A 27,876-nucleotide genomic window follows, 5' to 3' on the forward strand; every position below is an offset into this window, starting at 1 on the left:
CTTTGCAATGTACTCCCTCCCCTGCTCTGCAAATGTAAAAATAAATATCCCTCGCAGCGTCGTGCTGCCTCGGAGGCTGCAGCCCACCAATGAAAACCTGCACAATTTAATGGCCCTTAAATGCTCAACATCTTTTTCCCTTCCTGTAAAATCCATCTGACCTAATGGCTGTGACAATTACGTGTATGGCTTTCCTATTAAAAGGTAATTTTCTGAGTTGGCAGAGCAACACAGGCACGAGATGACAAAAGCAGTAAACTCCAACTTCCCAGCTTTCTGAGCCATTTCCAAGTCAGCTCCTCAAGACAAAAAGGCAAAATTCCCTTTCCAAAGAGCTGTTACACAACAGAACCTCGTGCCAACACCCAGCTCCAGGCTCCATTACCTCGTTAATGTGGCGCTGCTGTTCCAGGGGACAGTGGAGCCTCTCCGGTTGCATTTGACATTCTGCTGACCTCCCACTTCCTCCTCTCACTCCTCAGCATTGTTCATTCCCCAAGCCTGGAGACACCCCCATTTTTCCAGGATTTACACAATCCACACCTATTAAAGCTCCAAAATCTACTGATATTTCTTGACCTTAAACAGAATTGACCACTACCATGCAAAAAAAAAGAAGAAACCATTTTATTGATGTTATAATATGGGAGAGATTTAGAAAAACATACCTAGAACTCCCTGGATAAGGAAACACAATATCAAAATAGGCCAGTTAGTACAACAAAACAAATCCTCTCCAATAAGTTTCAAGTAATGCAATCATAAAAGAATTTGGCTAAAAAGTAACTCTTTACTCTGAGATGTTTTCTGTAATAGTCCTCTAAGAAACTAAAGGAAAGCAGCAGCAGATCTGTTTAACTACAGACATGTATTTAGTAAATATATTAAAGGTGTTTCTATATAAAAACTGCCCTGCACATCCATCACTGTCTGCAGCCTCCACGTGGCCTCTTCAGTCCTACAAGACTCTGCCCAAAAAGGGAGGAAAAAGGAGATAAACATAACTCTACTGTAAAAAAAGGAGCCCAAGGCCTGGAGGGGCAGCTGGGGGAGCCCAAACAACACAAAGCAGAGAACTCTGACTTCAGCCCTCATTTTTCAGGAATATGGAGAGGAAGTTTGGCTTTTCTGCATCAGGATGCCACATTCCCACTTGGTGGTTATCAGCAAAGGCTTTTAACAAGGAAACTGAGGTCAGCACTCACCGGTGCTCAATTTAAACAGCCCCATTCGTTATCAGGCTCATTTTTCAATGGCTTCCCTTGAACAGTACCAAATTTCATGGGTTTTTTTAATAAAGCTTCCTTTTGGAAATCATCCTTCAGTTAAAAATGAAGCCTTGTTTCATGGGAGATTCCAGCAATTAAAAATTCTCCTTTCATTAATCCTCACTATTGGCATCTTCCCCCACAAAGAAGATTAAAGTACATTGCTTACAGCTCAGACTTCATGAGCTGGCGTTTGAAAATCCAATACCTGAAGTGCCTCGTGTGCAGCTCAATGAGCTGCTCAGTCACACCCTAATGAAGGCCTAATGAGGAATGAAATTATGCAGCAGCAGCACCATGGCACTGGGATCAAACTGCTGCTCCTCAAACCAGGCCACTCCAGTCCCACTCTTCCAGCCTGCAGGAGTCAGGCTTAAAGCATTCAGGAACAATTTGGGGGAAGGGAGTGTTAGTGTTTGGATGGAAAACCTGTTTTTTTAAGTCTTGTAAAAGCAAAGGCACTAAATCTTAAGCTTATATATTAAATAAAGGCTGTAACTTGGCCAGCCAAGTTACAAGAGACACCTAAACACCTTCCTCTGCGTGTCACAGCACATCCTGCTCAGCCAGTGTGACAAATTAGCCACTTTCTCTTAATCATTAAGGGACATCCACAGCTACAACACTCAGCCACACTCCTCTGCACAGTTTATTTTTAACCATCCCATGAGAGTTCAAGTTCAAGGATCAACTGGAGCTTCTGGGTATAGGTCCTGCTTTAATAAGTGGTCAATCAGACATTAAAATAATTTAAACCTCTATGTCATCATTTTGACCGTTTTAAAAGATGTTCTACACCTTTTATCTATCTCATGAAAAAAGTGTCAGGCCTGAAAAGCCATTGCCCTGGCTTAGTGTTTTATGAGAAGAAAATGTTTCAGCTTTGTGAGTTGCTTCATATTTGGAGGCTGTAATTGCAGCTTTATCACCATCACTCATTTAATATCAACATAAAGCCCCTGAAGGTTCTCACTCCCACAGCCACAGCACCCAGACACAGCAGCCCTCAGGAGCACATCAGCAAACCAGGCCCTGCCTCATCCGGATGATCTGGAGCAGAGCAGCCTGGACATCTTCATCCATGTGACCCTGGAGGAGCAAACATCAGTCACAAACATCTAAAATCCCTCCAAGCATCAACCACCCACTCCCAGCATTAGGAGATTCTTCAACATCACCCAAAAGTCCTAACTCGTGGCTGTGTTTTCACCACTCTGGGACAATCTGAAATACTTGAGGGATCCTGTGGTTTTTTCCTCATGGACCTCTCAGACACAGCATTTTCCTTTATGAAAACATGATGTGGGAAAAAATGACTGTCCCAAACCATTCCTGGATTCCCTGACTGCCTGGGCTGAAGCAGAATCAAGAACATGCTCACCCCAGTAAGACACAGCCACAGTAGAGGCTGGGTTTCTGCTTGGACCAGTCCATTCTAAATCAAAACTCTCCACATGAAAACAGGTACTTGATGCTGGTTTCAGGTTTATTTGAGGTCACAGAATCACAGAATATCCTGAGCTGGGAGGGACCCATCAGGGTCACCCAGTCCAGCCCCTGGCCCTGCACAGACACCCCAACAATCCCACCCTGTGCATCCCTGGGAGCAGTGTCCAAACGCTCCTGGAGCTCTGGCAGCCTTGGGGCCCTGCCCATTCCCTGGGGAGCCTGGGCAGTGCCCCAGCACTCTCTGGGGGAGGAATCTTTTCTTGATATCCAACCTAAACCTCCCCTGACACAGCTCCAGCCATTCCCTGGGTCCTGCCCCTGATCCCAGAGCAGACATCGGAGCTGCCCCTCGGGAGGAGCTGCAGCCCCTGGTGAGTCCCCCCTAAGGCTCCTCTGAGCTGAACACTCCAAGAGCCCTCGGCCACCCAACCAGTGCCCAGTCAGAAACGTGTCCCAGGAACCCTCACACCGAGACAGGAGAGCAGAACAATCTGCCCTGGCACAGCCATACCTGGACAGCACTGAGCAGATGTGTCCGATACACCGAAACCACCTCCTGGTGCTGCCGTTTGGCATCCTAGGAGAGAGAACAGGGACAGGAGGTGAAGCCCTCACATTTTTAACATCTGCTCCTTGCCTTTTCCAGCCCTGTGCACTGGGTTTTAGGCACTGCCAGACCAACCAACGCTGAATTTCCAGGTTAAAGTTTTATCCCCTCCACTAATCAAGGAAAAAAATTCACTGCTCTTTTGCTGAAAGGCTGCCAGAGCCAGCCCAGGAGCTGAATTCACAGAATCACAGAATATCCTGAGCTGGAAAGGACCATCAGAGCCCAACTCCTGGCCCTGCACATTTATTTCAACACCAGCATCAGCTATTTTGTTAGAACCACCCCATTTAAGAACATTTTGCCTTGTAAGAATCAACCCTACAAACACTCTGATAGGTGTACTTGTAAATCTGTGCAGGAGTAGAAGAACTCACTTTGCTCAGACCCAGCTTTAATAATGAGCTTTACTGAAGCCACAGGGGCCACAGAAGTGTGCACAAAATCCCAACACTCAGGACGTGTCCCCTGCTCTGTCAGTGCTTCATGATAAACAACACACTCCAAAGCAAAGGAACACTACTCACAGCCATGAAGAAATTACCACCTCACCCTTCCAAGGTGAGAAAAAATACATGGTCGGGTTTCTGTAAGAAATTACTAAAGCTGAGCCTGCATTCAGAAATGGTCTTGGCAGGACTAAACCTCAGTATCTCATAAGCACAAGTTCTCCTACTTTGCTTATATCCTTTTCATCTGGAAAAGCTGCCAAGTCTTGCAACTCAAACTGCAGAAGAAAGCAGAAAGATTTACAGAGAAGCAAGAACTCAGGGGAAAAAACCCCAAAATAATGGCTACTGTACTTGTGAAGCATCAGGCTGCAGTCACACCCCCTGCTCCAGCAGGCACATCCAGATTTCCCTGTTTATACAAGGAATTAAGCAATGCTACTGCACGTCAGACAACACCTTGTGTGAGCACTTACAGCCAGCTGCTGCTGGAGTGTTTTCACTTGGCTCTGGAGCAGTTCCACCTGCTGGTTGTGCCTCTTGGAGGGGATCCCAGTGGTGTATGTCAGCTGGGACAAGCCATTGAGAGCCTGCTTCAACCGCTCCACGTCATTCAGCAGCTCTGTTATCTTTAAAAAAAACAACCCACAGAAAATACCATTTAAGGATGTCTCACTGAAAACTGTTCTTTAACATTCTTTCAAGTCTGATGAAGCCCAGCAAGCACTGAAGGGTCTTTGTCCCAGCTTGCTAAGAGAGGACTTTATTTTCCTGACATGCTGTCAGGTTCCCATTGTGCCTCCGGGCACTGGGACGAGTCAGGTACAGACCCTGCAGGTCAGCAGTGATGTGACTGAAAAAAGGGAGGATCTGAGGATATTCCAGGTCTAACTTCTAGGAAGAACAGTGAACCTTTAGCTAAGGCAAGTCAGTGATGCCCCACAAACACAGCTCCAGTGGAAGGAGGAGTTGATACCCCCAAAAGTCTGAAGTTTTAACAATTTAAATACTGCACCATGTCCAAAACATACCTGGGACTGGAAAAACTTTGCATAATGCAAAACCAGGACTTCAGCTGCTTTGGGCCAGCCCTGGGTACCCAATGCTCAGCACACAGTGGTGCTGGAACACCTCAGGAGCTGTGTTTGCAGCCTAGCCCCTGAATGCCGAGCTGAGAGCATCAGGAGCATGAACCCCAGATCTCACCTTGTTGTCCTTGGCTTCCACCTGCTTTGCAGACTCCTGGATTCTCTTCTGCAGGTCAATAATGGTTGTCAGTGATTTGTCACACCTTTCCTTCTGGTCCTTGATCTCCTGCTCAATGCTGCAGCTCCGCAGCTGGAGCAGCTCCTTCTCATCCTTGAGGGACAGCTCGCTCCTCCTGGCCTGCAGAGCCTCCTCACAGGCCTGCTCATACTTCTGGTTCATGCTGGACAAGTGGCCAGCCATGCTGCTGACCTGGGCCTCCAGGGCACTCTTCATGGAGCTGTACTCTGCCATGGACACCAGCTCCTTGCTCTGCAGCTCTGCCAAGGCCTGCTGGCTCAGCTGCAGCTCCGCCTGCAGCCTCAGCACCTCCTCATTCTTCACTTGCATTTCTGCCTCCTTTTCATTCAGGCTGGTTTTGATGGCTGTGATTTCTCCTTCCAGCATTTCCTTCAGCTGGGTATATTCCACCAGAGGCACTGAGGACTTCTTCAGATCAGCCAGTTCCTGCTGCAGCTCCCCTACTCGGAGTGTTTCCTTGTTGTAACCTTCCTCCTTCCTGCTGAGGGCTTCCTTCAGCTCCTCCACTGTGTGACCAAGAGCCTCCCTCAGGGCCTCCATGTGCTGTGCTGGGAGCTGCTGAGCCAGGGGCTGGCTGGCCCTGTCCTGCTGCTCTTCCTGCCCCTCCTGCCCCATGTGTTTCCTCAGCAGTGCCCTCAGCTGCTGGTTGAGCTCCTCCATCCTGCTGGCGCACAGCCGCTCCAGCTCGTGGGATTTCTCTGCCAGGATGTAGTTCTGCTGAAGGTCATTCTGGATGGACAGAACCCCACTCCTGAGCTTCTCGTTCTCCTCTTTGCACTTCTGGGCTTCCTCCTCACTTTCTCTGCACTTCTGCTCCTGTTCCTGCAGCTTTGCCCTTAACTCCTTCACTGTGGCTTCAAAGCTCTGCTCTCTGTCCTCAAAGGAGGCAACTGGGGCATATTTTGACTTGATGCACTCTTGAATTGTGTCCAGTTCCTTCTTCTGGGCTTCAATTTCTGCATGCAACTGTAAGATTTCATCTTGCCCCCTCTTATGCTCAGCCCTAATGGCAGCATTATTCTCCTGCAGCTCTTGCACGCTTTTATTTAAAGTATTTACTGTGGTTTCATGATCTTTTAAACTTATATACTCAGTTTTTATTTGGTTCTGTAAGAGTTTCACCTTACTTTTCAAAGCTCCATTTTCCTCATTCACCCTCAAGAACTCTTGCTTTATCTCTCCAATTTTCCCCTTCAGATCTGACAGCTCCCCATTGGTCTTTTCCAGGGTGCTGTTCAGGACAGTTTTAACCTCCTCGTGTGTGGTTGCCAGCACGTACTGATCCCTCAGGGTCTCCCTCAAGCCCGTGTTCTCCGTCACCAGTTTGCCCACTTTTGCTTGCTCCTCATCATATTTCTTCTGAAGCTCAGCAAGCTGCTTTTCAAGCTCAATCCCATTAGATTTTAAAGCTTCCACCTCTTTCTTGTGCTGCTCTGGAGACAGGTACACAGCTTGGAAGTGGCTGATATTCTCACTTAAGTTGTTCCTCTCTGCCAGCAACTTTTCAGCTTCTGCTTTGCTTTCATTGTACTTCTTTGTCATTTCAAAAAGCTTTTTTGTCAGATCTCCCACAGCCAGATCGTTTGTTTTCTTCAACTCCTCATGAATTTTTAAAGGCACATTCTGGCTTTTAATTTCAGTTTTTAGCATTTGGACTTGCTGCTTCAGCACCTTGTTATCAGCCTGCAATCTTTCAAGTTCCTTCTGCAGGGTCTCATTCTTCTGTGATAGCTCAGAAATTGCCTTCCCCAGTTCCTCTTTCCTTTGCTCAAACCCACTCCTCATTTGCTCGTGCTCTTCTGGCTTCACATGCTGAGCCAGCTGAGCTCTCTGACTCTCAGATTCCCTCTGTAAAAGCACAACCTCTGCTTGCAGCTTCTCTCGCTCCCCTTCCACCTCTGCTAATTTCCTTGCTTTCTCATTCACCTCGTTTGACAGCAAACTCTTCATGTTCTCAAACTTCTCTGCGCTCACGGACTGGGCCAATTTGGCTGCTGTCTCTTTGAGCTGCCCTTCCAACTCCATGACATTCCTGCCCCTTTTATCTCGCTCCATCTCCAACTTCACAAGTTCCTTCTGCAACCTTTTATTTTCCTCCACCAGCCTTCCCTCGTCCCTCTGGAACTCTGCCACCAGCAATTCATTCTGCTTAATCTGGTTCCTCAGTTTCCCCACCTCAGCAGAGGCTCCCTCGTACTTGGTTTTCATCTCTCGGAGCTGCTCCTTGAGCTCCTCTGTCACCTTGGTGCTTCCCGAGGCCACTTCGTTGGTCAAGTGATCCTTCAGAGCAAGGAAGTGGCTCTGCATTTGCTTCACTTTGCCTTCAGAGTCAAACATTCTCTTCTGAACATCCTTTAAAGCATCCTCCAGCTGTTTTATCTGTCCGTCAGACTCCGCCTTGGTTCTCTCGCACTCTGATGCCAGAGCTTTACATTCCGAGGCCTTCAGAGACAGCTCCCTCTGCAGTTTGCTGATCTCTTCCTTGGCTGCACCAAAGCAGCTCCTCAGGTTGTCAAGTTCTTTCTTTGAAGTTTCCTTCTCTGAACTGGGTGATTGGGTAGGCAGGGAGAGCTCCAGGGGCCTCAGCATAGACCGGGACTGAAAGGAAATTGGCACAAAAATACACGTTCACAACTCTGACAAGTCACAGACACGTGTTTAGTACTTATCATTTAATATGGGAACTTTCACCCAGGGAACTGTCTAAAATCCAGTTGATCTGAACATAACTCATACAAGAGATTTCTTTTGCTTTCTTAAAACCACAGAAAGTTATTCCTGCCCATAGTAGAGAAACAGGTATTTCAGCTTTTAACAGCAAAAATCTTGAATATAGCTCTACATTACTGCTTCCCAGTCATGGAATGGTTTGGATTGGAAAGGATCTTAAAGCCCAGCCAGTGCTATGGGCAGGGACACCTCCCACTATCCCAGCCTGCTCCAAGCCCCATCCAATCTGGTCTTGGACACTTCCAGGGATCCAGGGACAGCCACAGCTTCTCTGGGCACCCTGTGCCAGGGCCTCCCCACCCTCCCAGGGAACAATTCCTTCCCAATACCCCATCTAAACCTTAACCTAGAGGGGCAGGTATATTTCATTAATTCTACTTCCCTTGTTCTGCATTCATATTTAATCACTCATCTTCTAGAACAAATTAAATTTATTAAGATATTGCTCCCATCCCTCAAGCGTATGACAACAATTTTTCAGGAAGCAGAACAGAAAATGTCATGGTTAACAGACCCCTCTTGCTGAGAAGGGTGAGGAATGCAGTCATTTGGAATTCTAGAAGGGTTTGGGCTGGAAGGGACCTTAAAGACCATCTCATTCCACCCCCAAGGGTCTGGTGGACCTTATTTACACCCAAAATGTAGCTTTAAAAGGTTGATATATTATCATATAGCAGGCAGGAAAATGAAATCTTCTGAATATTAGCTGAATTTAAATTAGAAAAATATTATGGAGATGAACCCCAGTTTACACTGTGACTTCGTAAAACACATTTAGGAGAACTCATGACAGACCCAGCAGTTCCCAGCATTTACAGCCCTGTCACAGACAGGACTCTAGAGGGCACCCACAGTTAAAAAGAAACATGGAAAAGCACGAATCCCTCAAAACCGTGGGTTCAGAAGCAATGCTCAATAAACACACATTTATAAGCACGTTTAGCTTTCTCAGCACGACTATCTCACAGTTCCTTCCAGTGGTAAAATATTTATTACCTGGGATTCCACTGCAAACGCTTGGCCTTGTTTAAGTAATAAATCTTCTTTTCCTGCATTTTCAAAGCAAACAGTGATTAGGCTCTGGTTAAAAACAGTAACACAATCACAAGAACACTGATTTTCCTCCCTAGCTTTATTCTGGTCACTGGGGCCATGCTAGGCTGAAGGTTGGTGTTTAAGTGCTTGTTATTAAAACAAACTTCTACTTAATTAATCCCCACAGGAAGCCTGGCCAAAGTCCTCCTAAGGAGGAGGGGAAAAGTGGTTTGCCAGGCTGGGTTCTGGTCCTGCACAAGGGTCACAGCTGGCAGCTTGCCCAGCTCATGTCTGCACATGACCACAGCAGGAAAAGCATCCCCTGCACTCCACATCCATGACTCCTCCTGCCAGGCAGCCAAACACTCAAAATATCATTTAATCTGTCAAGAGCCCTTATGTTACACAAGTGCAAGGCAGGTCTGCAGCTGGGCTGGATGCAGGAGACTCCAGTTCCTGGAAATGGGATCATTTCTCACACAAGTGTGAGCTCAGGTCGCGTGCTGAAAGTCAAACCTGCTCCACTCCAGCTCTGACACTGACACAGCTGCTGCCCCTCAGCCAGGCAGGAGCATTGTTCAGCTTGGAAGGATGGAAAGGGCAGCTCCATTGGGAGCGTGGATCATGCTCAGCTCCTTTTTCACATTATCAAAGGACACAGTAGAGTCCTCAGGCACATTTCCCAAGGCCAGGCACTCCTGGGAGATTGATCAATGGTGCCCTGGCAGCACCTACAAACACAGCTCTGCTTGGAGGGCTCAGGGGTGGACACAAGGCCTGGCTGCATTTCAGACCACCAATAGGAAGAGATGACCAAAACTCCCTTGATCTCTGTATTCTAACACTGCATCAGGCACAGCAAGCTTTAACAATTAACTGCACTTACTATTTCCAAAGTTACCGCCAGACCCCGCAGAGTCACCCTAAAATCAAACAGCAAGAACAAAAATAAAGCTGAAAATTCATTTCAAATTTCTGCTCTGTGTTAAACTAGGGGTGAAGGGGCAGGGAAAGCTTTTACAGTGAGATAACCATTCAACACTTCCAGCAATTTAAAATGCTGAAGTATTTCCTACTGTAAATATCAATTGCTGTATCACATTTCAGATCACTCAACATACTTCATAATACTTGAGTTTAGCTTTGAGAGCTTCAATAGTCCTTAAACTTTCTTCCTGCTGCTTTTCCTTGGTAGTCAGGATTTTCTTCAACTCATCTTTCTGAAAGAGAAGGAGTGTCACATAGCCAAAGCCACAAGAATGGACAAGTTTATAAGACCTCGAGCACCTTTTCCAGGAGTTTAGACAGAACTTCAACCAAGATCAGCACCGAAAGAATCCCTAATTTTTTGCTTCTGAAGTTCTTCTTCAAGACTGCTCCTCTACAGGAGGAGTCTTGAAGAATGAATCAAGAATATGCACCAACATAATCTGCTACTGTTTAATTAATTCATATTTGTTAGTCTTGCATTACTGAAAGCCACTGAAGAGATGCTTAATATTATCAGTGTGCTGAATATCCTAAGTGTGCTTTAAAGGAGCCATGGGAACCACACATTATTTGTAGTAACAGAAATGCTGTGGAGCTGCATAAACTGATCCAGAGCATTAGATGCTTCATTTAGCATTTTTAGGTAGCTTTTAAGTAATGTGTTTAAAACTGTAGAGGAAATAAAAGAGAGAGAGTTGCTTCCCCTACTCCCCAGTCCTGTTACACCTGCAGGTGACACATCCTACCTCATTCTCAAGATCATCTGCAAACATTTGCTCCTGCAAAAATAACAAAAAAATCCCCCCAAATCATTTCCTCAATTATGTTTAAGGGGCTCACACAGAGATCATCAGCTGACAAATCCACCCCAGTTTCTAATGCTCCCCTTCCAGTTTCCATCCAGCTTTATTGCTCTAGTTTCTATTTCTCTTGCCGGGAGTTAAGGATGTCTGACAGAGCAATGTCTCTGGAAACTGGAATATCTCCTCAGTTTTCTAGCACAGACACTACTGAGGCAGCAGAGTACAGCTTTTCAGAAGAAGTTTGCTGATTTGGGGACGTGACTATTAAGAAGTTTGTTTTATAAAGGCAATGCTTGAACAGGAGTTCAGACAAGCCAGTGACTGCACTCAAAAATATTCTCTCTATCCATGGGCTACACTTAGGAAAAGCTGCATAAACATACCTCTACAAAAATACAGCAAAGAAACAGCCCTCACAAAGCAAAAACCCAGCAAAAAATCTTCTTTATATTTTCTTTCTACTGGTCATACTTAGCCCTCCAAAAAGAGGGAAATTTTTTTTTTGAATCAACGTTTCAAATCTGGGTGAGAAACTTCTATTAAAAACCTTTGGCTTTGTTTTCTTGCCAATTGAAGACTTTTTTCTCCATGCTTCCACTTCCAGAAACAGCTGGAAAACCAGCTGATGACAAAGTAGTGCCACACACCACTGACATTTAATGGAGAGATGAAGCTCAATCTCCAAATCCCAACACTCCAGAGCAGCCCATGGCTCAGCTGCACTGGGAGGCAGAGCCACAAATGGTATTGCTCCAATTTCTGGGTGTCAGGGAAGGACATTGCATCAGTCTCCTCACAATTTAACTACAAGACCAAAGCTTTTCCAGCAGAAAATGAGTGACACACGTTGCAGTAATTCCCAGGAAAGCAATGGACACCACATCCTAATTCCATGTGCCTTCCTTGCTACTTCTCCTGTCAGCACCAGCTGGTTATCCCAGATTTCCAGCCAGGTATTCCACGTCTTGGTTTACCTCACTCAGCTGCAGCTGTAGCCCACTGATTCTGTCCAGCAGCAGCCTCTGCTCCTCCTGCACTTCTCTCATTCGATCTTTCAAATCTTGGTTTTCCAACTCCAAGTCCTTAAAAGTGAAATATGAAATTTTAAATAAATAATGAAGATCCCCCCTACTACACACACATTGGGAAAGGTGAAGACTCTGAACCAACCAATAGTTTTAACAGCCACTGAAGAATCCAGGCCTTGCCTAATCTTTTGAAAATGGCAATGACATTTCCATGTCATTGCCATTTTCAAAAATTAATGCTGGTTAGTAGAACAATTAGGACACAGATTATTTTTAGTATGACACAAACATACATCTCTTGACAATGTTAAAAAGAAATCTTCCTGGTTTGTGACTCTGATTTTACTGCAGAGGCAGAAGGTTAAGAGATAGGAAAGGTACACTTCCAACTATTTATTACACAAAAAAGTGCCCTTTTTTCCTGAAAAAGTTTACAGCTCATCTGCATAATTGCCACACTCCACATCATGCAATTAGTTTTTGTAAGTAAACAGCAATATATGACCTTTGTTGATGGGATCATTAGTGCTCACTTCACCAGCTCAGCTTGTCTTTAGTGCCTCTGGCTCATTATCCCAGTGGGAATCCACAGGGCCCAGGATCCTCCCCACCCACCTGAGCGTGTGGTTCCTTTTGGAACAGTTTGACACTGAGCTCCTCCTGTGCTCCACAGCCCCGGCCCCGCTTCTGGGACATGCTGGTGACCTGTCAGTACAGCAGGAAAACATTCCTTTATATCCCTGTTGTGTCCTGTGCCCATCCCAGCCTCCCTCCCAGCCTCCCCAGGGCCCAATCCTCCCCAATTCCCACTGGGACAGGGGTTACCCATGACTTCACCCTCACACAAATGGGAGGCCTGTCCAAACTCCAATCCTGAACAAGCCCATCATGGAATATCTTCCAACCAGAACCAGCCACACCATCTGATTACAGAGGGGACCTTCTCAGCCACAGAGGGAGTTAATTCAGAAAATACTGATGTTGTTTTGTGTCACAGCACAATCCTGATCCCCCTCTCAACACCCCAGTGATAAATGGCCTCAGGAAGTACCTTTCGCTCAGCCTGCCCTCTCTTCATGCTGTCTCTTCCTAAAAAAGCACCACAAAAATAGGAAGTTACAAAAGGCATTTCATTCAGGTTCATGCAACAATGCAACACATTCAGCTAATTCTACCCCCTTTCAACCCCGGGAGGGCATTTCAAAAAATAGCTCACCACGCCCCCAATTAATCAAACATGGAAACATTCACAAGCTTTTCTATAAAATACAGGCTATTTATTTCTATGAAATAAAGGCTATTACTACCAAAAAAAAGGCTATTTATTTCTATAAAATAAAGGCTATTTCTGTAAAATAAGGGTAAATAACTTCCATAATCAATACTGTTAAGCCCTCAAGGCATCAGAGCCTGCATCCCCCTTAAAAGCTTTAGTAAAACCAAACAACCCCAAAAAACTGTCCTTCTCCTCCCAACCAGGCAGTTTATGACCTTTGTGGTCAAAGGACCACAGCTGCCCTCCAGAAGAGTTTGTGGAGACACAGGAGTAGGGACACAATTCCACCCAAAGGAAAAGTGTTGTAGGTTCCTCCTACCTCTGCCAGAGTCCTCAACGGCAGCTTTTATTAAAGCCAAAATGTCAATATTGTCCCCAATCCTGGCATAGTAAGCACAGTCATGCCCAAGGCCATCAGTCAAACCAACATCAGCACCATTTCTGAGCAACACCTCCACGGCATCCTTGCAGCCATATTCACAGCCTAACATTAGGGCAGTCCTGGGATGGGGAGAGAGATGGGATTGAGAGATCCAGGGATCCCACAGTGCATCATTTACAGAGCTAACCCCTGGTACATTCATGTTTAATCACAGAAACTTCAGCCAAGGCACCCTTCCTCTGTCCAGAGAGGAAACAGCTTTCAAAAGTCACTTGGGCAATGTTTAAATATTTGTGAAAAAGCAAACAAACCCCCCATAATAGCAGTATTTCCATGAAACCAGCACAGACGTCTGCCTTTGAGAGTCAGCCACTGTCTGGAGAACTCCTATGACTTTGGTTTCCTCTATAAGACACAAATCTCAACAGACACAACAAACACCAGGCAAGGAGTTTAGACAAGGTTTGGAGAGGGGAGTGTCTGGGAGCCCTGGCAGTGCTTCCCAAAGACTTCCCAACTGCAGGACATGCAGTGCAAGTAGCCAGGCTTTGTCCCACGGCAGCCTCATGCCATGCAGGAGTCCTCTAAGAAATAACTGGCAAAAGCAGCAGCTACAAATAGAACCCTCCTCCCCTGACCCCAGGAATAAACAGCTCAAGGTCCCTTGGGAGCTCCAACGGACTCAGGACTTCTTGCCAGAGCACCACTTTTGCCATGGCCCATTTTGTAAATTGACCCCAAGGGCTGCTTTGGACAGACAGACCCTTCAAACAACCAAGTGCAGGTTCCCTGCTGGCAGGAACAAGCCTGGAGTATTTTGGATGCAAGCAGGAGCAGTAAAAAAGGCCAGGTTTACCTGCAGCGTTGAATTTCGGAACTAAATCCCAGCTTCTCTTCCCCCAGGTTTAGCACATTTATTCTGCTAAGGGGCAGCTTCCCTTCACATGCCAGCAGGAATTCCAGTACTCCTCTGCAGGCCTTACCTGCTCTGTTTGTCCCTGGCATTGACATCGGCCCCCCTGTCTATGAGCAGCTGGCAGACCGTGGGGCGACACATCTGAGTGGCCAGCACCAGTGGTGTCCTCCCGTCCTGAGGGAGGAAGGGCAGAGGGTGAGGGAAGGGGGAGGAAGCAGAGGAGGCCAAGAGCTGCAGCAGGTTTGTGCAGGAGGAGGGGGAGGGCAGCCCCTTACCCCGTCCTTGGAGTTGACGGCGGCGCCGTGGTCGCAGAGCAGCTGGATGCTGGCAGAGCAGTCAGACATGGCTGTGGAGAGAGCAGGGAGGGGAGGTTACACTGAGAGCAGCCTGGGGAGGCCCAAGGCACAGCCCTGGGCCTATTTGCTCCACCAAAATCCCCACAGCTGAGTTAAAGCCTGACAAGGATGCAGGGCTCAGCTCTCACACCACCCAAAGTAGCCAAAGGAAATCCAACACTCCTGTGCCAGACACTCTGCAGCATTAAGGAGGGTGCAGAAAACCCAGAGTAAAGGTGTCTTAAACTACTCGAGGCACTGCCCTAAAACTCTGCTCATGATATCTGAAGATTTTACTCAATTTCATCTCAGACCTACAAGCCCCCTAAGACTTAAGTTCATTATCGAGGACAAATGCCACGACAATATAAAACACTCTCTCCTATTACAGTCACCAAAATTGAAAGAGAAGAATTCAGCCCATCTGGAAGTAAATCCATTAATTAAATCTTCATTTCTATACAGTTACCAGCAAAGCCAAGCCATTCACCTGCATCATGAAGAGCAGTTCTTCCCTGGAGATCCACATTCTCCGTTGGACAGTTGTACTGTTAAAATAAACAAGCCCAGTTATCAATTAGAATTCAGACTGCATTGACAACATGAAGTGTTTGAGGTTTGAATTAAAGCAATAACATGCAATTTAAGCAAAAAATATGCAAGTTTGAAGCTACAAATATAGTGATAGACATGAAGGAATGAAATCTGGGTCTGTGCAATTTAGGCCTCTGAACACACTGACCAAAAGGCGTAAAAAAAGTTAAGACTGTGCAAAGAAATTGCACAATTCATTAGACTTTTTACAGATAATGGGCCATTTATATCTGCATTGAGACATGCAGCAAATAAACAAGAGTTTAAAAAAAAAAAAACAAAAAACCATTAAAAATTACCAAAAAATCAAATAATCATGAATGGAATAAATGAAGAAAAAAAAGAATAAACATCACACAAACCTAAGACAACTCTCCAATGTTGTTTCATTAATGAGAGTTTGTGGATATAAATGCCCAGCTTTTGAAGCAAACACTACTCTGGAGCAGACAGTGTTACTGCTCCTAAATGCAACTGCATTCAGACAGGGAACATCAGTCTTTAAAAGACACTCAGCCCCATTTTCTTCAAGAAGCACAAACTACAACTTGATTTGGCTGTCTATGAAAAGAGTAACACCAAAAAGTTTATTCTCTTTATTTTAGCACTCTTTCTGTCCCAACCCTGTTACTTAACATGAAAGTCTTTTCCCCATGACTCTTAGTTTTAAAAAAGAATCTGATTGGTTAAGAAAGAAATCACATACCCCAATTTTGAATCAGTGTATTTAAAACCACGTTTTTCCCCTCAATATAAGAGCTGTAGAGACAAGCTGTATTTTCAGTACCTGCAAGAGCTTCTGCAAACACAAAGCATGGCCATACTTTGCAGCCAAATGCAGGGCGTTTCTGCCTAAAAAGAGAGCAACAGCAGTTCAGGGTTTGGCTTGAATGAATTTCTGATGGATATTCCCACCTGAGATACAACAGTTCCTGTGGGTCAATCCCCCCAGATCTGTCTGTGCTGTGACATCTCCTGTATACACCTCACTTTGTTACAGTCTTTTCTTATTTTAGTGACTCTTCATTCAACAATGAGAGTTCATTTCTGAAATTAATGTCAAAATACTGCAGCTGACTCCACACAAGCATTTAAAAAATAAGCTCTCCCACAGGAGGAGGAGGCCAAGTTATCTCTAAAATTCTCTTGTTTTCAGCTTCATATTAAACATGTTAAATTCTGAGGCAAACAATCTGAAAATTAGCACCTGTTTTTAACTGTCTCTTTATAAGACCTTCCACAAACTCTGCTATCACACAAGGAAATCTGGAAGGTACAGATGAACTCTGAGCTTCTGAGGCCCAGTTGGGCACACAAACACCTCCCACAACATTCCATTTGAATCCTCACCTCGAGTTCATTTAAAACTGTTCTTATCCTGTTGCTGTCACCCAGAAATGCTGATGTCACCAGTGTGTCTGGAGCACATTATAAACACAATTACAGCAGCACAAACTCACATTCCTTAAGTTCTGCTGCATTCGTGAACTCCATGACAGGACACAACCAGTTTCCTCAAGACCAGCAACAAGTCACACAAATAATTCATTTTTTACCAACTACAAAAAGAAGGAAGAGCTATCTTGTGGTTCAGCTTAACTTTATTCCAGAATGAAACCCATCTGAGAGCATTTTCAGGTTGGCCCTGGGCCAGCGAGGAAACCCACCTGCAGCATCAGTGGCTGTGATATCAACTCCATGCACGAGGATGGTGTTCAAGCAATCCAGGTTTCCCTTTGATGCAACAACATGGAATCTAAAAAGAGAGAAAAGCTTGCTTAGGTGCAGCTGGCTTGTACACAGAAATGGTAATATTGGCCAGGAAAGCCAAAGCCAACAGCTGTATAAGGAAAGTGTTACAGGGGCCAGCTCTGGACAGCATCCAAAGTTAAGGGTTCTGTAGATGTTACTTCATGGAATAAGGCAACTTTCTTGAGCAACAATCACTGTTTACCTGGATCAGTGAACCAGGTGAAATACCAGTGTGGTTTCAGTTTCTCTTTAATATTCAAACCTGGCAAGATCAAGACTTTAAACACTGATCTTCACTTGGAAGTGAAGATTGTTTCTTTCCCATTCCAGCCAGCTGGATTCCAGCTTAGTGAAGCTAGATTTAGATGAAGTATTACAGAGATCTCTGTATTCAAAAAGGCTTCTAGAGCAGCAGGAGTATGTTTTTCAGCAGCTTCCCACCACCATTCCCAGAGCTCTGGAAGTCACTTACGCAGATCTCCCTTCCACATCCAACTTTGTAGGACTGACTCCTTTCTTGGCCAGGATGGATGAAACCTTCTCCACATCGCCCCTTTCAGCTGCCTTCATTAACCTGTCATCATACTTGTTCCAGTCTGGGTTCAGCTGGGAGACAGAATGAGAGAAGTGAGCTTATGGTGCACTGTGGATCCACCAAGGGCTGAGCCATGATGCAAATGGGACACAACAAAATCCACCTTGGTTTACAAACACCGCTGTACCCACTGGATCTTTGGAGTTATTTGTGCCACATCCCTGTGACATGGCTGTTGGTATTGAATGTACAGAGCTCTGGGACAGCCTGGTTAGGCCACTTTGGTCCTAAAGGAGACCTTTAGGATCAAACTTTTTTGGTGTTCCTCATTCTGCTTCTGTGTGTCTTGTTCAGTCTTCGTATTTCAACAACAAATGGATGCACTAAAAATATGCTCCAGGACATGGCTTTTCCTGGCTGTGCCAGACTGTTCAGTGGGTCGTAAATTAGCTAAGTGTGATATTCAAGGGAAGACCATCTACTGAGCTGCAGAAGACAGAAAGTCAAAGTTGATAGTTTTGAATTGCCTGCAATTCCCAAAGCACTGCAGAGGACAGAGAAAGGACAAGTCAGTTATAAATAAACCACCACCCATTCAGCCCCAGACAGTCCTCACCCCCTACTCTTCCCTTGTTTACTTCAAACTTAGAATTTCAGGCCCCAGGCCAAGCCTCCCACCCCAAAATGCACAGCTTGTTCTCTTCCCTGCCAAACCATCCCTTCTGAATGGCTCTGGGCTTTTCAGGAAACTGGTCTGTGACAGAAATGTCACATCCAAGCCGGACACCGACAACTTGTTATTCAAGGAGCTTTTAACAGAAGAATAAGGCTTCCAAAGGAGTATTATAATCAAAATAGGAGTAATACATTCAAATCAAACTCTGCACAGCAAAATAACCTGCTGGTAAGGGTGAGACACAAGCAGCCTGTGGGTGTATGAAGGTACTCATCACTGCGGGTCAGAAATTCCTCAGCACAAAAAGAACATTAAACCAGGTAACCCCAGCCCAGGGTTTGTTTTAAGTAAAAGAGGGTACACAAAAAAGAACAACCCCAAAAATCCACTGCCACCACCTGGCATCTGTAGTGATCTGTAAAAGGGAACTGCAATCATGTCCAGAGGAGACAGAGGGGGGGATCCCATCAACCCATATAAATATCCCCAAGGGGTGTCAGAGGATGATTCCGCACTGCTCAGTGGTACCCAGGACAAGGAGCAATGGCCAGAAACCAAAACACAAGAACTTCTACCTCAACATAAGGAAGAATTTCTTTCCACGGAGGTGGCAGAGCCCTGGAGCAGCTGCCCAGGGAGGGCCTGGCATCCCCCTTTCTGGAGACATCCCAAACCCAGCTGGAAACATTCCTGTGTCACCTGCTCCAGGTGACCCTGCCTGTGCAGGGGGTTGGCCTGGAGGATCTCCAGAGGGCTCTTCCAGCCCTAACGACTTCGGGCGATTATCTTTACCCCGCTTTCTCACAATAAACAAGATTACAGTAATCATGAAGGCTTAGCAGCAGCTAACCCAGGCCAACCCTCCTAGAAGTGACAGGAGTAATAAAAATAGAGCACTAATGAAATTAGCACCAGTGCTGCCCGGCTGAGGTGCAGCACTGACTCATCAATCAATTAACACATCCATTAGCCTGAAAGCCACAGCAGCCTGGCCTGAGAGGTCACTGCACTGGTGACATCACCAGTGCCATGTCCCTCCCCAGCTTGGACACACCGCCCAGCAAAGCCACCTCCTCATGCAAGGCTTAGCTCTTCACATCAAATACCTTAGAGACTGTACATACACAGCATCAAGCTCTATGCTCCCTAAATTTTCCTGGCACCTTCCCATCCTTACAGGACAGAGATTTTACCTTGGGTGTTCACACTGGGGTGGGATTGCCGGGTTGTGCCTTTGCAGCTGATACCTGCCAGCACAACTCACCCAGATCTACAGAAAATCCTCCCAAATCCTCCCCAGCGAGTCCTCGCTCCCATTTCATAAAACTTCTGATTAACAGCAGCATTACTTAAAAAAACCCAACCAAATCCATCATCTTCATATTTTCTCCTTGTGATTATAACACTTCAGTAACTTGTATCTACCACCTATGATGTACTAAGTTTAAAAGAGGATGGAGGGACAGGACACTGGGAATGGCTTCCCAGTGCCAGAGGGCAGGGATAGACGGGATATTGGGAAGGAATTGTTCCCTGGGAGGGTGGGGAGACCCAGGCACAAGTTGCCCAGAGAAGCTGTGGCTGCCCCTGGATCCCTGGAAGTGTCCAAGGCCAGGCTGGACAGGGCTTGGAGCATGCTGGGATAGCGGAAGGTGTCCCTGCCCATGGCAGGTGTGGAATGGGATGAGCTTTAAGATCCCTTCCCACCCAAATGATTCTATGATTAAATCATTTTACATTTAACAAATGCATTTCACATTTAAGGAAAGTTCCTTGCAGGAAGAGTTGCTGAGGAGATACAACACTCATTAACTAAACAGAACTACTACAGCACATTTGCACAATCCAAGCTTTCACATTTTTGCAGCTGTAAATTACTGCCAGGATATGAAATCTCAGATAGAGCTATAAGACCTGCGATACCTACTGTGTCTTTGGCTGCACAAGAGAACCAACAAATCATGCTGAACTCGCAGCTTGTGCTGCCAGGAGAGATCAGTTCCCGTCACATCAGCTCACAGCGCCCTGAGCCCGAGCTCACAGCGAGGAACGGCTGCTCTGCACCGCCCGGGGCTCCTCCTGCTCCATCCTTCACTTAGCTCGGCTCCCCGAGGATATTTTCCCCATCTTCAGCATCATCTTCAGCCTTCATAACTCTGGGAAATGTCGCTGGCCAGAGGAGCCGTGTGTGCGGCCGCGCTGCCCGGAGCCCGGCCAGAGCCACGGTCTGTGCCGGACAGACGGACTGGGCTCCCAGGGAAATACTGCCCAGACCCCGAGAATCTTGTAAACAATACGTAGCCAGTCTCATCAGCCCGATCTATTTTCTGATAAGGCAGTACTTGATAGGCAGGCGATAGAAAGCAATAGCTATTAATACATTCCCGGCGTGCCCGTGCCCTGAGTCATGGTGTCAGGGTGTGTGAACTCAGGGGACAGGCACGTCCCCAGCCCCGCCGTGGTTGTTGTGCTCTGCAGACAGGCAAGCACTCATTTAAAATAACAAACATGCTCCTCACATTCACTGTGCACCGACATGAAGGAAGGTCACACTCAGCACCACTAATAACACACGAGGACTGAAATACTCCTAGGAGTAATTTTTTCCCCATTCCACCGCGTCACAAAGCCAAAACCAGACTCAGGCTCAGACTTCAGACAGTCACAACTGCGGAGCAGATGGAATGCGTGATCCTATTTTGACAGAAATGTAACCCATTTTAAATTAGAAAACACACATGCCTCTGCTTTAAAAAAATTCCCCTTTTACAGCACTGAAACCCTTTCTGAATAGAACCTGGTTTCAGCTTACTGCTGCTGCCAGTCTGTCTCCCAACATGTGAAACGAGAGGAGTCACAGAGGCTGTGAAAACATTAAATAGACAGCACAATGATTAACAGGAGGGAGATGGAGAGTCCTCTTTCACAAGTTTTAAATTTAAATGGAGATCTCCCAAGTGTCATATTTAGAGGAGTAGGTCAACATGACAAGCAATGCACTGTTTTGTCTGCAGGAGAGAAACCTGGTCCAGGGCCAGGAAAACCACTTACACACACCCTGGAGGACACACATGAGAGGCTGCAAATAACCTCATACATGGATCTTCTTAGGAGAGAATTTTAAAATCACTCACTCAGATTGGGACAAATTCTCTCTTTCCCAGTCAGTTCTGAACTATCCCCCACCCCCCATGTGAGCACCAGCCTTTGCCCCACAGCATCAACATTCCCCAAAGAATGTTCCAAGACCTTTCTGCAATTAGCATCCATGTGACAAAGCCACTCCAAAAAAGTGCAGTGACTGAGTTGTCTTCTGACCACAACCAAGTCTGTCTCCTCAAGCTAAAAATGGATTTTTTTGGGGGGGGGGAAATAAATACACCTCCCAAGTGGCAGCAACAGAAAAGCCCCACTTAACCAAAATAAGTTTGGTGAGAAATGTAGGTAAGACTGTGGCTTCCAGGTGTACAGTCTTCTCTGAAGTATTCATCCCAAAGGTTTTCCTTGTCTCCACTTCAGCTGCCTGCAGAGATTCCTTGTGCCCCGTGAGCTGCACTCATCCTGCAGCCCTGCAGATCTGTGCTGCAGATCCTCCTGAGACAGCCTTGACCACAAGATTTAGGATTGCTAAACCACATTCCCCAGCCCTGCCCAGCTCCAGCCAGGCACAGAGCAGCTTCCATGGTTCCATCAGCACTAAGCAGCTTCAGGAAACACGGCCCAGCTACAAACCCCACTGATTAAATGTTCTCCAAAGCAGCCGAATCCAGAGACCTCAAAGGGTAAAACCGACTTAAACGTGCTCTTTTAGAGTAACCAAAGTGTGGAGCCTAATTCAGACTTTTTTTCCAAAATTAAGACCAGAAACATCATCAGGCCCCAACAGTGCAGATCTCTGGAGGTGCTACATCAACCTCCACACCACAGATGCCTGGCCAAGGCTGATATTGCCCATTTTGTGTTAACACAGAGCACCTGTTTTCCTAAGCTCAGCCTGCCAGGAATTCTTCCCAACTCCAGCTCTCCAAAGATAAGGAGTACCCCACCTCCACCCTGGGCTAGGATCAGAAGCAGCCTCGTTGCCAGCAGCTTGTGTGTGGTGTGCTGTCAGTGTGAGGCTCTCTCCGGAGCAGACAGGCCGGGTGTGTGCAGGCTCTGCGCATCCATCTGGGATCAACGCCCCCAGCAGCCTGCTCAGAGGCAGAACACAAACTGACTGCTCCAAGTGCCCTCCTGGCTCTCAGCGAATGACAAACTTCCTGGGCTGAAAGAATTGCACTATCCATTTCCCCAGTTACTCCTCAAGTCCAGGCAAGCTTTGTGCATCCTCAACACCCTCCGGTAAGAAATTGTACAGCTTCAGAGCATGGAGTGACAGGACAAGGGGGAATGGTGTCCCACAGAAAGAGAGGAGCTTTAGGTTGGTTTGAAGGAAATTCTTCCCTGGGAGGGTGGGGAAGCCCTGGCACAGGTTGCACAGAGAAGCTGTGGCTGCCCCTGGATCCCTGGAATGTCCAAGGCCAGGTTGGACAGGGCTTGGAGCACCCTGGGATAGTGGAAGGTGTTCCTGCCATAGCAGGGGTGGCACTGGATAAGCTCTAAGGTCACCTAACCCAGCTCAGAAATATCAGCTGTAAGTCAAAGCAGCTCCTAAGCCCTTCACAGAGAGCTGGCATAAAGCTGTGAAAGTGAGCCCGGCTCCTGTCACCACGAGGCCAGGCTGATCCTGTCCCCAGCAAAGCCCAGGGGGGACACAGCCCCTGTAATGCCATTAGCAGGTGACATAAACACATGGGAGAGCAGGGAGCTCTGGTGACACTGCCAGCACCAACACAGCACAGCTCACAGACTCTCAATGGCCCTTCAGAGAACCCCAGAACGGCTTGGAAGGAAGCTTAAAGCCCATCCAGTGCCAGCCCTGCCATGGGCAGGGACACCTTCCACTGTCCCAGGTTGCTCCAAGCCCCAGTGTCCAACCTGGCCTTCCAGGCCACTTCCAGGGATCCAGGAGCAGCCACAGCTTCTCTGGGCACCCTGTGCCAGGGCCTCCCCACCCTCACAGGGAGGAAATTTCCTCCCAACATCCAATCTGAACCTCCTCTTCCAGAGCCAGGGGCAGGCTCACACATCTCTCCAGCTGCACTCTGATTCCCTGCCCTTTCTCCAGAGGTCAGAGTACATTTGTCACCAAAACCAACATGTGGACAGACACACCCTGCCATTTCAATGGCACAAAGTGACAAATGCTTTTGAAGTGCTTTAATTTGTTTTAAAAGTGCATAGACAGAATGGAAGGGTTAGATTAGAAAACTATTTTTAAAAATGCTCCCCAGGTGCAGCTTCTCCTGCAGGGCAGGGGCACTTCACTAAACCCATCTCTCCTGAAGATTTTGGCTTACCTGTCTAAAAAAATACTGCACATACTGGGTTAAACCCCATTGGGGCAAACGGAAATGGCATTTTATATTTTACAAGCATATCATACTTCCCAGGATATGTCTGTCTCCACATGTAAATGCTCTGGAGTGTCAGACTGCAGGAGTGAGATGTGGGGTTTAGTCTGTGCAAGGGAAAACCAGACACAGCCTGAACACAGGGTTCTTGTTTCACCCAGCACCTTCCCACAGGCAGCACTTTGTGTTACCACCTCATTCACTAAAAATCCTTCAAAATAAAAAAGCCATTGAATGCCACAAAGCAGACAAGGCTTAGTCCAAACAGGCATCAAAAACAGAGTTCCCTTAAGCCTGCTCTGGTTTGGCATCGTGCTGAAAACACTCCTGTCAAAACCTCACCTGAACAGCTGTGCTGTGCCTGGTGTTTAAATGTAACTGCAGCCTGTCATTAATGAAAGTTAACAGTGTCCTAACGAACAGCTTAAAGCAAAGCAAGCAACTACATCACATCCTGATTTTACTCTATTCTGAAGGCATTTTCCTCCCAAGTCAGCATATCCCATCAAGATCAATTTATTAAGTATCAAGAAACAATTCAAATTGACTTCTAGTTTTGTTATGTGTCAAAAAATCCTCTCAAAATTAACATCTCCCCCTACAAGGGGTTAGAGGTCCCTGAGGTCCCTTGCAGCAGTGCCAGTTTCTCTTTTCCAGGCTGGGCCAGGGGAAAAATCCACCAGCCACAAGAGCTCACAGGCTACACTGGAAGTGTCAACAGATTCTGCCTACAACCCCTGCAGGAGGCAAAGCCTGCTCAAAGAATTAAAAACAGTCCCAGCTTTGTTTTGAAACAACTTTCTCATGTCTCATGGCCAACATGCAACTGAAGAGCCCTTTATTGATAGAACAGCCTCAGATTGCCAGCCTTGAGGCACAGCCTGACTTGGACACCAATAAAAGTGATCAGAGCTGCTGGGGCACTCTGGACACAAAGCAGTGGCTTTGCAGCTGCATTTCCAAACTCTGCTAAGGACATTTTATGGTAACTGGGGCCAGACTCACACATACACAAAGAACATCACACCCTCCTGAAGCTGGGAGCACCACAGCTCCCACCTCCCTGAGCCCTGCAATCCCAGGTCCTGCTGCTGCCTGGCTTCATCCCACAGGTGCCCAGGAGAAATAGTTCCCCTTTAAACAGGGAGAAACAGGAGCAGGGTCAGAGTCCAGCTGCCTGTGCCACCAGTGGGAGCAGCACAGCTCCTGCCTTCCCAGGACTCCAGGCACAGCATTAGTTGGAATTTCTAAGCTCTCAGGCAAGGCCCCATTGATTTGTGTACTTCCATTTATTAAAGCATCAGGAAATATCAGGGGTGATGAAACCTGACGTGACTGTTGCACACAGGGACCAGCCCTGAGCACATGGGGAAGAGAGCAACAAATCTCAGCCGTGGCCAGTCACCAGTAAGAGGTGAGAACAGGAGCAGTGTCAGATGTTCAAGCATGTGCTCGCTAATATTAATATTTAAATACTGACAAAGTACTCCGTAAGTTGCTTCTACACAAAAGGTCGTATGAACTCCAACCAGAAAAGCACAGAGCTTATCTGTATAATTACATCTGCAAATCAGCTCAGGATATTGAACTCCCAGGCCCCCACTGAACCTGCACTCTTTTAAATATTTTTAATTGCTACATTCCAAAGTGATAAAGCATTAATACTCCTTTCTATGGAGCCTGAAAATTACAATGCACCTGTAAACAGGCTGCACCACAAAGCTTATGCTGCACCACAAATTGCCCGTTGTGCTTCTGCAGCTTCACCCCAAATATCACACAAACAAGCACTAATTACAGTTAACTAAATGCAAATGAATCACAAAGAGATTTTTCCAAGAACAAACACATTAGCACGAGCCTGAATAAAGCTTCCTGGAACCAAACATGCTCCAAGGAAAAACCCCAGCCAGGCCAGGAATGACATTAGAATATTAGAATGCTGTGGGTGCTTGGCTGCAGTGCCTGAAGATGCCACAGCAAAGTCACCTCAGGCTGCCCCAGGGAGGAGGGACGGGACAGAACTGCTCCAGCCAACAGCAGCAACACTGGAAAAATTCTGCTGATGGGTCAGGGCACTGGGATCAGCCTGGCTGACAGACTGGTCTGTTCTTGCACAGGGCAGAGTCAGGACAAAATGCCACAAAATCTTGTTTGTGTACAAACTCTTGTGTTCCCCCAGCAGCACCAGGTTTTTCTTCTGTAAGTGATCTTGAATCTTTAAAGGGTTAAAATTAGCTTATCAAACACCTATTTTTCACTTCACCCATTCAGCTACTAATGTGCATTGGACAGCACACTGGGGCTACAAATCACTGTTAACATTTATGCTGCTGCACATACAACAAGGAGGTGTTGCTGATGAATTAGCAAATTCAAGCAGCATTCTTCATTCCCATAATAAAATGGGTCAGCCCAGAACAGGAGGTGGTACCTGCTCTCTCTGCTGCTGAAAGGGCAGAAGCAGATGTTTAGTGGTGTATTGGGTCACCCCACAAAGCTTCTCTCCTTTCCCAGAGGAAAACTCATCCATTTAACAGAGCTGGGCAGCATCCACAGGGAAAGAAGTGTTGACACAACCTTGAACAAGCTCAGCTGTCACTAACTCCAGAGCTGGTTCAGATATTCATTTAATAATCACAGCTCATCATACCAGGGCAAGTGCTCAGGTGTCCCTTTGTTCCTTGCACAAAGATTTCCGCTAATTATATGGCAGGTTTGATTTCTCTTAATTAAACAAAATGCAGCACCACTTTTCCCAGAGGAGAAAGGATTGGTAGGAGTTTTCACATGGTTTCATATCTGCCCATTCCCACCACTGCAGGTGATTCCCATCTCCTGCAGGTGCTCCAGGTAGTGCTGGTGGTTCCTGAACCGTGGGGATCCCTCACCTGGGGATGCAGCTCAGTGGCAGCTCCAGCTCTGCTCAGAGCACCACCAGGAACCCCACGTTTCCCAGTAACTCCAAGTCCCCCTTCCCTAAATTCCAGGCTTCATCATAAGGGACAGCAAGGTTAAAACCCCACCTAAGGAGATAACACACCTGAGATTTAACAGAGCCACCTCCCCAGCTGTCTCCCCAGAGTTACAGAAACAAGCAGGTCCTTTTCCCCTGCAGAGGCCACAGTCAGAACTCACCACTGAAAGTCCATTTGCAAAGGTCTGACCCAAAGACAACTTTGCAGAACAACAAACCAACCCCTCCCCAATCAGCTTCTCAAGCAAAACCAAACAGTGAGCATCTCATCGGGACTGACACAATTTCTAACTCTGCTGGAAGAACACATTTCCTTATCACAATCCAGATCCCAGACACACACTTATAGGGTCAGGATGTATTGTGGAATCTCAGAAGCACAGGCAGTGGGAGCTGCTGTGGTCCCAATGGGATTGAGGACCATTAATTAAGATCTTTCTTGTAAATGCTGGTGAATGAGGCACCTCCTCTGACCTTAAGGCTTCGTTCTCCACGGAAGCCCACATCCAACTTTCCAGCCTGCACTCCTGCTAATGGCAGGCATTTGTCTCACTATGCAGAGCACTGAACAGGCTGCTCAGATGATTTTCCAAGCACCATCAGCCAGCTGGAGTTGGCAAAACCAGGTAATTCCACTTTCAGGCACAGCATTCTGGATAATCGTGGAATTGGTAATAACTAATATGGTTTTTACCTTCTGCTTTTTGTGGCTTCCCTCCATCAAAAATCAGTAATAAAGCCATTTCCAACAGCTCCCCATCAGAAGGCACATAACTATTACCTTCACCTGGAGGAAAGTTTCCAAAAGCAGGCTGGATTAGGTTTCTCTCCACCCCCCCAGGAAATAGCACTGGGTGGGGAGAGGAGAGAGGGATGAAGTTTCTCAAACAGGCAACTCTTGTACACTCCTTTCAAGCAGGATCTCTAAAGCTGCCGCTGGCAGGATTCCCACCCACTTCCCCTCCTTCCCAGAAGGAGAACAGAGACCCAGCTTCATCCCATCGCCCCCTGCTGCGAACATCCACCCATGGGGATGGATTTTTCCCCCCTCAGAAAAGATTAAAAGTTGCTATTTGATGAGATGGTGGAGTGATCACATAACCAAACTATGTAATAAACAGGGGAAATAAGTTTATCATGGACAAAAATCCCTGCTTTTAAAGGATCCTGCTGAAAGTAATTTCCCTTCACGTATTTTAGAGTCATTTCAGCTCTGAAAGGTATCAAGAAAGGTGCTCAAACCTCCTCTGAAGAGAAGGTTTATTGGAAGTGAAAAATCTCCATGTCTATTCAAAACCAAACACAGGTGCTGTCAGTCTTTGTTTGAATTTAAT

At 46.5% G+C, this 27,876-nt stretch overlaps 1 protein-coding gene across 3 annotated transcripts in view; it reads right to left on the reverse strand.

Moving 5' to 3' along the window:
* Window positions 1-609: 609 nt before the first annotated feature.
* UACA (uveal autoantigen with coiled-coil domains and ankyrin repeats) overlaps window positions 610-27,876 on the reverse strand; it is a 28,777-nt gene continuing 1,510 nt past the window's right edge. The window contains exons 1-19 of one of the 3 annotated variants that reach the window (XM_069025348.1): window positions 20,040-20,242; window positions 17,374-17,507; window positions 16,817-16,905; window positions 15,937-16,001; window positions 15,046-15,103; window positions 14,496-14,566; window positions 14,288-14,394; window positions 13,242-13,423; window positions 12,698-12,735; window positions 12,262-12,351; window positions 11,593-11,700; window positions 10,562-10,594; window positions 9,947-10,045; window positions 9,712-9,748; window positions 8,787-8,839; window positions 4,980-7,658; window positions 4,250-4,402; window positions 3,229-3,294; window positions 610-2,357 (exon numbers count right to left, since the gene is read on the reverse strand). In XM_069025348.1, the coding sequence (XP_068881449.1) occupies window positions 2,286-2,357; window positions 3,229-3,294; window positions 4,250-4,402; window positions 4,980-7,658; window positions 8,787-8,839; window positions 9,712-9,748; window positions 9,947-10,045; window positions 10,562-10,594; window positions 11,593-11,700; window positions 12,262-12,351; window positions 12,698-12,735; window positions 13,242-13,423; window positions 14,288-14,394; window positions 14,496-14,566; window positions 15,046-15,103; window positions 15,937-16,001; window positions 16,817-16,905; window positions 17,374-17,507; window positions 20,040-20,075 (4,170 nt within the window). In that variant the 5' untranslated portion in view covers window positions 20,076-20,242 and the 3' untranslated portion in view covers window positions 610-2,285. Of the gene's footprint in view, window positions 2,358-3,228; window positions 3,295-4,249; window positions 4,403-4,979; window positions 7,659-8,786; window positions 8,840-9,711; window positions 9,749-9,946; window positions 10,046-10,561; window positions 10,595-11,592; window positions 11,701-12,261; window positions 12,352-12,697; window positions 12,736-13,241; window positions 13,424-14,287; window positions 14,395-14,495; window positions 14,567-15,045; window positions 15,104-15,936; window positions 16,002-16,816; window positions 16,906-17,373; window positions 17,508-20,039; window positions 20,243-27,876 lie in introns of those variants that run through there. The other 2 variants (XM_069025347.1, XM_069025349.1) reach the window with 2 other exon arrangements.

This window comes from Aphelocoma coerulescens, chromosome 10 (assembly GCF_041296385.1).
Source record: "Aphelocoma coerulescens isolate FSJ_1873_10779 chromosome 10, UR_Acoe_1.0, whole genome shotgun sequence".
Lineage (NCBI taxonomy): Eukaryota > Metazoa > Chordata > Aves > Passeriformes > Corvidae > Aphelocoma > Aphelocoma coerulescens.